This window comes from Plasmodium gonderi (genome assembly GCF_002157705.1).
Source record: "Plasmodium gonderi DNA, contig: Chr10, whole genome shotgun sequence".
Classification (NCBI taxonomy): domain Eukaryota; phylum Apicomplexa; class Aconoidasida; order Haemosporida; family Plasmodiidae; genus Plasmodium; species Plasmodium gonderi.
Window position 1 is genome coordinate 826,608 of NW_021628935.1, and position 13,353 is coordinate 839,960.

Below are 13,353 nucleotides of genomic sequence, written 5' to 3' on the forward strand. Positions count from 1 at the left end.
CCTATTTTTTTATTTTCTCATTTTAATTTTTTTTTTTTTTTTTTTTTTTTTTTTTTTTTGAATTGTCACATTGTATATTTGTTATGTGAAAAAAAAAAAAAAAAACAATAAATAAATAAATAAAATAAATAAAAGATGACCAATTTGGTTCATGTGTTACAAGTGATATTTTGCAAATTTTACACTCATTTGAAGTTTTTTGTGAAAGTGTAAAAAGTTAACTACAGGGAGTGCATAGGGAGAAAGTTAATACACGACATATGGATAACCATGAGACTAACAATAAGGATGTTATTTGCATTGGCCATTGCTATGACATTGACGAGCCCCAATGTTTGTACATTTTAAACCGAACCAGATAAATATATATATATGTACATTTATATATGTACATTTATATATGTACATTTATATATGCACATTTATATATGTACATTTTTCTTCTTGCCAGTAGGCACATTTTTGACACCTTTTGTAGCATATGAAAAACTAGATCAATCTGATCAACTTCAAGCTGCATAACCAACTCTTCTATATATTTTGGCCGAATTTTTTTTTTTTTTTTTTTTTTTTCCTCCCGTTGAATGGTACCAGTTCTTTAGAACTGTTAATTATTTGTGAATAGTTACCAAGCAGTGTGTTACACACGTGTATGTTCATACGTTCGCATGTGTGTAGTTTGAGCTACTTCATGGTGTTGCTCCTCTCCTGCACTGGATTATAAGAACAAGCACAGGAGGCACGCCTGCACATTTTTTACGCTTTTATCGAAAAATCATTTTGTGAATGCACACGTCTCGCCATTTGCATTCCTCCACGTACATCACTCTAGGAGTTACAAAGTAGGGACGGAAAAGCAAGGTCGACAAAGTAGGGACGACAAAGTAGGGACGACAAAGTAGGGACGACAAAGTAGGGACAACAGAGTAGGGACGACAAAGTAGGGACGACAGAGTAGGGACAACAGAGTAGGGACGACATAGAGGGACGACAGAGTAGGGACAACAAAGTTGGGACGATAGAGTAGGTAAGTGCACCGCACCAGAGGGAGAAACATTCCAAATGAAAAATAAGATGAACGAATCCGAGGGAACCTTGAATGGACAAGAAGAAGGAATTTTTCAATCGAATGAATCGAGCAGTAAGAAGTTAAAGATGCATTACATGAAAGATTCAGGAAATATACATTTTGAGACACAGGAAACTGAACAATTTGATGAAGAAGGAGAAGAAGAAGAAGAAGAAGAAGAAGAGGGAAGAAAAAAAAAAAAAAAAAAAAAAAAAAAAAAAAAAAAAAAAAAAAAAAAAAAAAAAAAAAAAAAAAAAAAAAAAAAAAAAAAAAAAAAAAAAAAAAAAAAAAAAAAAAAAAAAAAAAAAAAAAAAAGACATGATGAGAGAAAAACAAACAAGTGGTATCACTCAAGAAATAATGAACCATCGAATGTCCAAAACAAATCAAGATATGGAAAACTTGGAAAGTAAAACAACGTTAAAGGAAGATATATTCGATAAGAAACCACCAATTGATGAACCAAATTGGAAAATCGGGGAAGGTATTCCTAAAATGACTTTGGAAAAAGAGGAGAGATTGAACAATACCAAACTTATTGATAAAGAGAAAAGTAAATCTGGAAAAATAACGAAACTAACCCACGAAGAACTCATGATGGAATCACCAAATGGAATAAGAAAAAGTATGATTGATCAGGACAAGGTGTCAACAAGTGTTCTATGGAATCCCGTGACTGTGAAGAACGGATCAGTGATCAAGAGTTATAATTCTATCAAGAGAAATGATACTTCCTTGAGGGGTAGCCGTGGTGCCCTTAGAGGAACAGCGAGTGGTACAGTGAATAGTGCAACAAGTGGCACAAGAGGTAATTCCATGAGTGGGACAAGGACCAATTCGATGAGTGGCACAAGGACCAATTCGATGAGTGGCACAAGGACCAATTCGATGAGTGGGACAAGGACCAATTCGATGAGTGGCACAAGGACCAATTCGATGAGTGGCACAAGGACCAATTCGATGAGTGGGACAAGGACCAATTCGATGAGTGGCACAAGGACCAATTCGATGAGTGGCACAAGGACCAATTCGATGAGTGGCACAAGAAGTAATTGGATGAGTGGCACAAGAAGTAATTGGATGAGTGTACCCCGAAAGGGCCACGCAAATTTACCCACGAGCAACTCCAGTAAGGACCATCACAAGCATAACATAAAAAATGACATCACAGGAGAGAAGCGCGTGAAATATTCTGGGCAAAAGAAAGGAACTGCATCTCTTAGAGACAAAAGGAAAGTGAACACACCCTTGGCACTTTCGTGTTCAGAAAAAGAAAGTAATACGAATCAAAGGTTTATTGAAGAAAAAAAAAGGAAAAGGAATAACCCCTATGAGACATCACGGGAAAGAAAATTGCACATTTTAGCAAAAAGGGTTAGATGCTTAACATCTTTTGAAACTGACAATGATAACAACAGTGAACGTAGAGATGCAATAAACACAATTTCTAATCTCCCTGAGGAGGGAATTGGTTCTGTCAATCCAAGTTCTAACATGTCTGAGGGGGTAAAAGATGTAGAAATTTTAAATCCGAATCATCAGCCAAGCGTAGAAAATGAAGAGTCGAATATTCTACTGCTGCTGACGAGAGATTTTCGTGTAAATGATAATTGGACATTAATATATGCACACGAAATGGGGATGAAAAAAAAATGTAACCTCATAGCATGTACATATATAGATAGAAAAGAAAAAGTAACAAACAGGTATATTAATACAAAGTTAAAAATTTTAAAAAATTTAGAAAATGGATTAAAAAAATTAAACATTCCATTTTATGTATTGCCAATATATATGATAGATGAATTTATAGAATTTTTAAAATCCCACAAAATAAAAATAATAATATGTGATTTTCACGTATTAGAAGAACAAAGAACATTTATTAAATCACTTTCCCATTTGTGTAATAAAAAAAAAATCAAAATATTTCAAATCGATTCACATAATATTATTCCTACATGGATTACATCCAAGGTTGAAGAATGTTCAGCCAGAACCATAAGACCAAAAATACAATCTCTTTTACCAACGTTTTTAATTGAATATATTATATTAGAACCATATCAACAAAATTTTAAATTTCCAGAACCCTTTGATATCAATGATATGATAAAAAAACTTACTTTTCAGAACACATGTCCACCTATAACTAATTTTGTATGTACAGAAAAAAAAGCCCACGAAATTCTCACTGATTTCTGCAAAAACACTTTGGACAAGTATAACGTCAAGAGGAGTGATCCAAACAGTGATGTAAGCAATTTGCTTCTTCCCTACGTAAACTTAGGAGTAATATCTGCTCAGAGGTAAGACAAAAGAAGGGGTTAGTGTTGTTGAACCCATCAATAAAGTGGTCGATGCAGAGAAAGAGGGATCTGACGAATAATTTCTCATCTCCGCATGTTGATTGCGGTGCGTTTTTGCATAATGGGACTTGCGTGATCAAAAGTAGAAAAAATGTAGAAAAAATGTAGAAAAGATGTAGAAAAGATGTAGAAAAAATGCAGAAAAAATGTAGAAAAAATGCAGAAAAAATGTAGAAAAAATGTAGAAAAAATGCAGAAAAAATGTAGAAAAAATGTAGAAAAAATGCAGAAAAAATGTAGAAAAAATGTAGAAAAAATGTAGAAAAAATGTAAAAAAAATTACCCACAACACAATGAAAAATATCCATTCGTCAGATCTCCATTGGGGGGGAAAAAATTTTATCCATTGGATAGACAAATCTTTGTGTTTCATATGTATTTTTTTATGCACTTCATCACTCCGTTTATCACCCCTCCACAGGTGCGTGTTGGAGGTTAACAAACACGCAAACAGTTTCCCCTCGATAAACACTGTACGAGGAAAAGAATCATTCAATGACGATTTGATAATGAAAAAAGAATTGGCTGAAAATTATTGTTATTATAACAAGAATTATGATAATTTTAATGGAGGAAAAGAATGGGCAAAGGAAAGCTTAAAAAAGCATGATGCAGACAAGAGAGAACATTTATATGATTACGAAGATTTTAAGAATGCCAAGACCCATAATGATATATGGAACTGTTGTCAATTGCAACTAATTAATGAAGGTGTAATACATGAATATTTAAAAATATATTGGGCGAAAAAAATTTTAAACTGGTCAGAAAATTCCAAAACTGCTTTAAAATATGCCATGGAATTAAATAATGAATTTTCTTTAGATGGAAAAACATCTTCTGGATATGTCACCATTATGTGGTCTATCATGGGAGTGCATGATCAAAGTTTGAATGAGAGGAACATTTTTGGAAAAATTCGTTATATGAATTACAATGGATGTAAAAGAAGCTTCGACATGAACATGTACATATCCAAATATCCAAAGGGTAGGGAAAATGCCCAAATTGTGCAGAAAATACCAACCATGACATTTGCAAGTTATTTAAAGAAACGAAAAAACTGTACCCTCGCACAAAACCCTGAGTTAAAAAAGGAGAAGCGGTAGGACATACTCCCACTCGTCCAAGTGGTAAGGAAAAGGTGGATATTACTATCAACAATCCAATGCTTGTCTGTTAAAAATGGGGAAAAAATAAAAAGCTAGTTTTTTTTTTTTTTTTTTTTGTTCTTATCGAGTTAAAACATTTAATTTTAAAGAGTTGTTTAAAAAAAAAAAAAAAAAGGGAATTAAAATAGGAGAAGAGTATAACTGATATGCTGTGCTTTTTTTTTTAAAGATCAAATATGTCACTATTCAATCTAAGGCTGTGCGCATAGAGTACAATGGGAAGGTAGTAACAGAGGCATACATGAAAAAGAGAAAAAAAAAAAAAAGATAATAAATAAATAAGTAAATAAACAAATAAAAAAATAATAGGTGCACATAATAGGGGAACCAACAAGCTGATATGTAATAAATACATAACACACAAATTTGTTATAAGAATCGATATTTACAATGGAAATAAAATAAAAGAAGAAAAAAAAAAAAAAAAAGAAAGACATCCAGAAACATACAAATATCACTATTTGGAGCTTGCATCCCTTATATATATATATATATATCCATTCTGCACGTCCCATTCCAAATGTCGATGTCGTTTTCCATCGTTCTTTCGCTCTTTCGCTCTTTCTTTGTGTGTGTAGCCTTTTTTTGAGTAGTTATGGTATAAACAATGTACACACATGTGGCTACTACATTAGTACAAATGATTTATGCAACACAATGTCAGCTAGCTCTTTTTTTTTTTTTTTTTTTTTTTTTTTTTTATTCCCCTTAAAAAAAAAAAAAAAAAATTAAAAAAAAAAAAAAAAAGAGGAAAAAGGAAAAAAGAAAAAAAAAAAGAAAAAAAAAAAAAGAAAAATTAAATTTGGAAAAAAAAAAAAAAAAGGATTAAAAAAAAAAAAAAAAAAAAAAAAAAAAAGGACAGGACAGGAAAGGTATACAAACATGTTGTATATATTTATATTTACATATGCATAAAATACATATGCAAACCTGCGGAGGAGCAAAAAAAAAAAAAAAAAAAAAAAAAAAGGGAAAGCAAACCAAACCAAAGTGAAAAAAAGCAAACCAAACCAAAGTGAAAAAAAGCAAACCAAACCAAAGTGAAAAAAAGCAAACCAAACCAAGGTGAAAAAAAGCAAACCAAACCAAAGTGAAGAAAAGAAAAAAAAAAGTAATGCAAAACTGCTCGAATGGTAAAAATAAAATAGCGTAAATAATAATAAACTGTAATCTTTTGGACAGCAAAAAAAAAAAATAAAATAAATGTGGGTCTTAAAAAGCGTATTACACCGGCATGTACTAATATATATTCCAACGTACAGCAGTACATATGCAGGTGTGAACATGTGACTCGTGTGCACTGGGAAACCCGTATCGTGGCACTTAGGAAATCACTGCAACTTTAGGTTTTGCAACAAAACATCCTTGGCAATTTCTGCCTTTTTCTGAATATAAATAGAACCATTATATGGTCCACTTTTTTGATTTAATTTGTTCAGAATCATATGTCTATTATTTATTTCTTCCCTTAAGGCTGTTAATTCATCTTTCGTTAATTTTTTATATATTTTATTTTTATCAACATTGAGGATATTTAACGCCTCTTCAACGTTCATGCAAGTATTATACTTTTCTTTTATAAAATTCGTATTCTTGTTTTTTATAATTTCTTTGTATGCCTGTGATTCGAATAGGGGAAAAAATGGGGAAAAAACAAAAAAAAAAAAAAAAAAAAAAAAGGAAATGATATGAAATGATACACAAAAATTAAGAATGAAAACGGGAGAGGGCAAAAATGCTAAACTAAAGGTGGTGCGCATATATCTCCCACCTTGTCACACGTTTACGCATGTCCACCTAGGTGGGGAACGCAAAAAAAAAAAAAAAAATTAGTCTCTGTTAGACGTAAACAAAATGAACGGTTGGGGGGGGGGGGGGTAATAAATATATGCGTAATCATGAACAGGGTCCAATAGGAACAAAAAAAAAAAAGTTGAATATTCTCAAATTTTGTAAACCTTGGTGAATGTATATAAACGCAGCTCGAGCCAACGTGTTATTTCCTTTTAATGCATGTCTTACTTGTATAAATGCCTTTCCCAAGGCTGTGGATGTTATGATTAAAAACTGAAAAATGAATTGACTTAACGGTCTAAAGGGTAACATTTTTAAATTTTCCGTTAAAAAAAAAAGAAAAGGTCAAAAAATGAGAAGAAAGAAAAGGGAATAAATATATAACCCTAATAAATGTGCTTTTTCTCCCTTCCCCTTTGTTTTTTCAAAAAAAAAAAAAAAAAAAAAAAAAAAAAAAAAATCATGTCCTCTTAAACTTGTAACAGTATGATCTTGCCATTATTAAAAACATTTGCTTTAAAAAGAAGCATGCGCAAATAGGGGAATAATGTGTTTAACTCATTTAAAACTAAATTTATATATACAAAATGGTGGGATCTATATTTTTTGAAATTTTGGGGTTTAATTATTATATGATGTTCCTTGTTATTTTCTTAAGCTCAAAAAATTCATAAGGGTAGTATAATAGACCAATCTTGTTATCTCTAATGTTTTTTTGTTTTTTTCTTCTACCATTCGCCCTTTTTTTTTTTTTTCCCTATGTTTTTTCATTAAAGTGTTATTTTTTTATGTGGTTTATATATATGTATAAGTTTTATATAGGCATAAAAATAATAAGGAGAGGGTTTTTATATCATGTAAAATTAGCAATTAAAATATCAAACAACTCAAATAATATACTGTTAATCCCAAACTTTCTTTTATAGCCTAAAATATTCTTTGAAATTCGTTAATTTATGTTTCTCTCCCCTGGCAAATTTATCATGGCTTCATTTTTACTCCCCTTGTGTTACATTATATAAAGTCATGTCGTTTTTTTTTTTTTTTTTTTTTTTTTTTTTTTTTTTTTTTAATTTTTTTTCATTTTTTTTTTTTTTTTTTTTTTCTTTTTTTTTTTTTTTTTTTTTTTTTTTTTTTTTTTTTTTTTTTTTTTTTTTTTTTTTTTTTTCATTAAAAGCAAGGTGAAAATAAAGCAAATAATTTGAGGGGGAAAAAAAAAAAAAAAAAAAATTCAACATTGCTATTTTTCATTTAACAAGTTACATATATATGCCATTTATAAATACACACACATAGCTTAAATATTTTGTCAATTTTTAACAATGTTATGTGTTTTTTCATTTTTTCTCCAGGATTTTTAAATTTTTTAGTAATGTTCTTCCATGGTATATTTTGTGCTTTAAGTGTATTTCCTGCCTTTTTTTTTTTTTTTTTTTTTTTTTTTTTTTTTTTTTTTTTTTTTTTTCCCAATGTTGTTGTTAATCTTGTTCCTGAGTTTTGTCCAAAATACTTCTTTTTTTTTTTTTTTTTATCACATTAAATATAATATTCTCAAAGATGGAATACGAATGTTGATAAAATGATAACGAAGGTCTCAAGGTTACTGTTTAAGGAAGAGACATGTACGTAGAAAAGTTATATAAAAAGGAGGAGAGTTCTAAGCGAATTTGTGAAATTATGTTAATATGAACCTGTGCATGTAGAAACATATTTATATGTAATGTTGAACATTGTATGAAAGTACACATGTAGGCACACCTTACATGTAACGTATCGTATAAAAACCCTTGTTTCGCCTAAAAAATGAAATGTTTGAAATTCACCTGAGTTTGGAATCGTATTCTTCCCCCCTGAAAATTTACGTGACAGAACATATAATTGTGTATATACGTATGCATAGTGTTATGTATGGTACTTATGGTCTTATGTTATTTTATGCTTTCATATAAAAGTTATTCACATGGTTACGATACTTTTTTCACTTGGTACATGGCCCCATTTCTCTCTCTTGGTAGCATCAGGAAAAAAGCCCTACCTGGCGAAACCATTCCTTAATATCAATTTTTTAAACACGGAAGAAACTCCATTTTGGCTAACCGATGAACAACATGTAATGTGTGTGCATACACCCAAATGTATATATAAATGTAAACGTGTGATATATGCTACTTGCGCGTGAATGGTATACACATATGCACCTTTCGAATTTTAACGGTGAAGCTGAGAAAAAAACAAAACATTATTTTTATTGTCTCTTTTTTTTTTTTTTTTTTTTAAATAAGACAATTTATGCTTATCTGAAAATATGTATAAATCACAATTTACTATTTACTATTTACTTTTTTTTTTTTTTTTTTTATGTTTTTATTTAATTATTATTACATTTTTTAATTTTATTATTATTTTATTTTATTTTTTTTTTTTTTATGTATTTAAACGGCGTACCCGTATGTATGCCCTAGTTTGATATGCAAATCGGTAATATTTGTCACCATGCAGCTGCATAATTCTGTGAAGTGTGTGAACCTATATGAGCTGTTCATAAAAAAAAAACGAAAAATAGAGAAATATCTGAATATGTGTCGAACATGTAAAAGCATAATGATCACGTATGCAAATAATCCAATGCCACATCTGTACACATGAACCAAACATTTGTTTACTCTACGTAATACTTCCCAAATGCAGATTAAAAAGTGTAATTCAATATTTAGTTCAAAAATAATTGCCTACCCAGTTTATGTAGCCCAAACTATTCATAAATACAAGCCCTCCAATGTTCCACAAGTAGCGAAAAAAAGAAAAAAAAATTATGAACACATAAAAAAAATTGTGTAAAAGAAAAAAAATATTATGACCATGCATAAACAATAGTGTAAAAAAAAAAAAAAAAAAAAAAAAAAAAAAAAAAAAATCCTCAATGTGTATGTGCAACCACATATAAAACTTTTTCAATAAAATAAAATTGTATAGATAGCCATATTCGGAAGGTCTAATGTTGGTAAATCGAGTTTAATCAATTCCCTGTTGAATAATAGGGAAGTCGCTCAGGCATCAAAGACACCGGTAAATTTTGAAGCAAAAAAAAAGAGCACCATATTTTTTCATATTTAACAAAATGACATCATCACTCCAATCTATAACGTTTCTCTTATGGTGTATTCGTGTAAACTACTTCCAATACACTTGTTATAATATATATCTTAGGAAAATCCTCATCCTTTTTTGTGCTTCTCTTTTCTCTTTTTTCTTTTCCCCCCCCCCCCTTTCCACATGCAGGGACGTACAAGGCATTTATTCATTTTCAATTTATTAAATTATATATCCATTGTGGATTTACCTGGTTACGGGTTCGCAAAGGTTTCAAAAGATATGCGAGATAAGTGGTCAATCCTTATTGAGGAATATTTAAATAGAGCTGTAAATTTGAAGCGCGCTCTGTGCTTAATTGAATGTACTGAATTTTTAACACCACATGATTTTGTATTGTTTGATATGTTAATTACTAAGGGAATACCCTTTCAAATTGTTGTTACAAAAGTAGATAAACTTCGGGTAAGTTGGGTTGCGCACCAAGTAATTTTGCAATACACTTTTATTACCATATTATATACCATATATTAATACTATACTGCATTTTTTTTTTTTTTTTTTTTGGCCAAATTCCCCATCCAATGGGTTAGAAAATTATCTCACGTTAACTTATTGATGAATCGTATGTACACACAACAATATTACACATGGCACCTTGTTTTCACTAACACAGGCACAGGAATTGCACAATCTCATGATTAAAATTCTCTCTATAGTTGAAAATTACAAAAAGAAAATTAAGTTACTCAATGAGCGTACAAGCAAGAAAAACTTGAGCTTCACCAAGGATAGGGCATACGACATGAAAATAAACGAATATTTATTTAACGTTTCCAGTTTGAAATATTTCGGGATTCAGGAATTAAGAGCTCATTTAGGGTTGATAGCACTTGATACCATGATTTCGAAGAAGTGATATGTAAATACCATGGGGGGCGTGAAAAACCTGAGTGATGCGGATGATTTGGAGTGGTGCGGACAAATACGTATACTATAGGACGTTGAGCACCCGTAACGGGGTAGATATATAATGTGTATACACAATATATCTCCAAAAAGAGTTATTAACACTATTTCCATTTTAGATATGACTCAACGAGCTCTCTTAAGCAAACACACCATTTTTTCCTTCACTGTATGCGTGATACCGTAGAAATATGAAGAATTATATATACATATATTATATATGAATATTATTCATGTGAAGATATAAAAACGTTGTAGATGGAAATATTTTATACCCATCATGTGCAAACATTTTAGTCATTTTTGCATGTGTAGTGGATAGAGGGGTTATAAATACTTTAATTTTTTTTTTTTTTTTTTTTTTTTTTTGCCAATAAGCCAAATCCACATACTAATTTTTGTACCATACACATAGGAACTTTTTATACAAGCTGTGAGAATGTGAATTATATATATGTGTATTCCCTTTGTACATTTTTGTGAGTTTGCATTCCCCACATGCCTTGTGATTTTGTTTTATTTTATTTTTTTAAAATAAACAACATAATACCCCCCACGCCCTTTCTACAAACTTTTAACCACTTTGACATTCTACATGAAAATGTAAAATACAAGCAACATTCATGTTTGAAAAATGTCAATGCAATAACAAGGAGGTATATATATATATATATATATATATATATATATATTTATATGCACATGCAGCAAAACGAGCATCCTTCGCGTTTCGCGCTTGAACGTATGTGTGTTGCACTTGCATAGTGCTTATTTTTGGGGTCTCGCTCCAGGCATTGCATAGATATAGTAAATATATGTAAACATATATATGTAAATGCATGTGCGTATGTATGTAAACGCATGTACGTGTGTAAATAAATGCATGTGCATATGCAATATGTGCACCTTAGTCAACCGGGGGGTTTAGATGCATCGACGTTCAAGAGTTATTTTATTTTTTATTTTTTTTCCGGTTGCAAGCGAGCTTCTACATTTGAGCAAATGTAGGTCATCGTAAATTGTGTCAAAAATTATGTCGCCAGTTACGTCCCAAATTATATGGCAGAAATATTTTATTTTTTTTCAAATCAAACTTCATGTCATGAGCGCATACATTCACATTCTGCAGAACAGCATCATACAAAAAAACAAACAAAAAATTTCCAAGAATTTTCAAACACATTCAAAAAAAAGCTGCATTTTATGCGTTATGCAAATGTCCATATATTTCCATAACAGATTTACTGCGTAACCAGCTTTTTCACCAACCCGAATTTCCTTCCAGGAGAAAAATTTTCATCGTGCGCAACATTCATATATTTTTATTTATTTTTTTTTTCACCTCTTCACGAGTTTACCACTTCACTGGTTTACCTCTTCAAGCTTTGAGCGCATCTATTTTTCCACCCAACGTTCACCAAACCCTGAACATTTTTGTAAACAATGGAAGAAGTGCAAAGGCATATCAAACTAAGCAAAAAACAAACAACCCCAGTTGTGTTGGTCGTAGGGGACCCTGGTAGAGTAGACAAAGTTAAGGTATTATGTGATTCATATGTAGATTTAGCATATAACAGAGAATATAAAAGTGTAGAATGTACATATAAAGGTCAAAAGTTTTTATGTGTTAGTCACGGAGTTGGATCAGCTGGGTGTGCTATATGTTTTGAAGAATTAATGAATAATGGAGCCAAGGTCATTATTCGTGTAGGCTCATGTGGTTCTTTACAACCAGATGCAATAAAAAGAGGAGATATCTGCATATGTAATGCAGCTGTAAGAGAAGACAGAGTATCACATTTACTAATTTATCCAGATTTCCCAGCTGTTGCAGATTTTGAGGTTTATGACACATTAAACAAAGTAGCACAAGAATTAAATGTCCCTGTTTCGAATGGAATTACTTTATCATCCGATTTATATTATCCCCATAATATAATTCCAACCAAGTTACAGGACTATTCAAAAGCAAATGTAGCTGTAGTTGAAATGGAAGCGGCCACTTTGTTTGTTATGGGAACTCTTCGAAAAGTTAAAACCGGTGGAATTTTCATTGTTGATGGTTGTCCATTAAAGTGGGATGAAGGAGATTTTGATAATAATCTTGTACCCGACAGACTTGAAAATATGATTAAAATATCTTTAGAAACTTGTGCCCGTATGGCAAAGAAGTATTAGGATTATATCACCCTAAAGACCCTTTTGTTTTCTTAATTTTCTTTTCATCCATATCTATGTAGATATATATATATATATATATTCACACGTAAATGGTGGTTTAAATGCATATATACTAGATTTATTTAAAGTTATTAACAGAAGGAAAAAAAACAAACACAATATAGTCTTTTTTTTTTTTTTTTTTTTTTTTTTTTTTTTTTCTTTTTCACATGCTCCTCAGTTCTCATGGATGAGAGAAGAGGAGGAGAAAGAGGAAAGAATCTACATATCATATCTCCCCATATATATATATCTTATTAATATAATTCTCCAAAGTGTTTTATATATTACGTACAAAAAATAACACAGTTATAATTATTATTCATCATGAGAGTTTTTATTACTTTAAAATCCTTGCTTCTTATTTTTTTTAAACTTTATGAAAATGTCGGCACAATTAAGGTTTTAAAAAGTAGTTCACTGTTTCATAGAAGTGTGTTGGTATTCCTACTTTATGAGTTAAGGTGAAAAAAAAAAAAAAAAAAGAAAGGACACCAATTGTGGCACCGCAAAGAACGAAAAACACAATTAAGAAAATGTAGACAAAAAAATATACAATTTTGTTAATAATATTTTTCCCTAAAACTACAACTTCACAAGGTTTTAATTTCAAATTTTTGGGAATCTTCAAACAATCGTATGGAAAAAAAAAAAAAAGAAAAAAAAAAAA

At 30.5% G+C, this 13,353-nt stretch overlaps 4 protein-coding genes across 4 annotated transcripts; 3 read left to right on the top strand and 1 right to left on the bottom strand.

The window, feature by feature from the left end:
* Window positions 1-1,390: 1,390 nt before the first annotated feature.
* On the top strand, window positions 1,391-4,547 carry PGO_101780 (deoxyribodipyrimidine photo-lyase; the record flags this gene model as incomplete). Its single annotated transcript, XM_028688208.1, has 2 exons — window positions 1,391-3,378; window positions 3,860-4,547. The coding sequence occupies 2 exons, from the start codon at window positions 1,391-1,393 to the stop codon at window positions 4,545-4,547; spliced, it is 2,676 nt and encodes an 891-aa protein (XP_028544009.1).
* Window positions 4,548-5,941: 1,394 nt separating this feature from the next.
* Window positions 5,942-6,716, bottom strand: PGO_101790 (mitochondrial import inner membrane translocase subunit TIM16; the record flags this gene model as incomplete). Its single annotated transcript, XM_028688209.1, has 2 exons — window positions 5,942-6,229; window positions 6,633-6,716. 2 exons carry the CDS (start codon window positions 6,714-6,716, stop codon window positions 5,942-5,944), a joined length of 372 nt encoding a protein of 123 aa, XP_028544010.1.
* Window positions 6,717-7,983: 1,267 nt separating this feature from the next.
* Window positions 7,984-10,413, top strand: PGO_101800 (GTP-binding protein; the record flags this gene model as incomplete). The annotated part of the gene is made up of 6 exons (XM_028688210.1): window positions 7,984-8,026; window positions 8,420-8,514; window positions 9,093-9,191; window positions 9,378-9,470; window positions 9,684-9,959; window positions 10,171-10,413. The coding sequence occupies 6 exons, from the start codon at window positions 7,984-7,986 to the stop codon at window positions 10,411-10,413; spliced, it is 849 nt and encodes a 282-aa protein (XP_028544011.1).
* Window positions 10,414-11,906: 1,493 nt separating this feature from the next.
* PGO_101810 (purine nucleoside phosphorylase) lies at window positions 11,907-12,641 on the top strand (the record flags this gene model as incomplete). Its single annotated transcript, XM_028688211.1, has 1 exon — window positions 11,907-12,641. One exon carries the CDS (start codon window positions 11,907-11,909, stop codon window positions 12,639-12,641), a length of 735 nt encoding a protein of 244 aa, XP_028544012.1.
* Window positions 12,642-13,353: the final 712 nt, after the last annotated feature.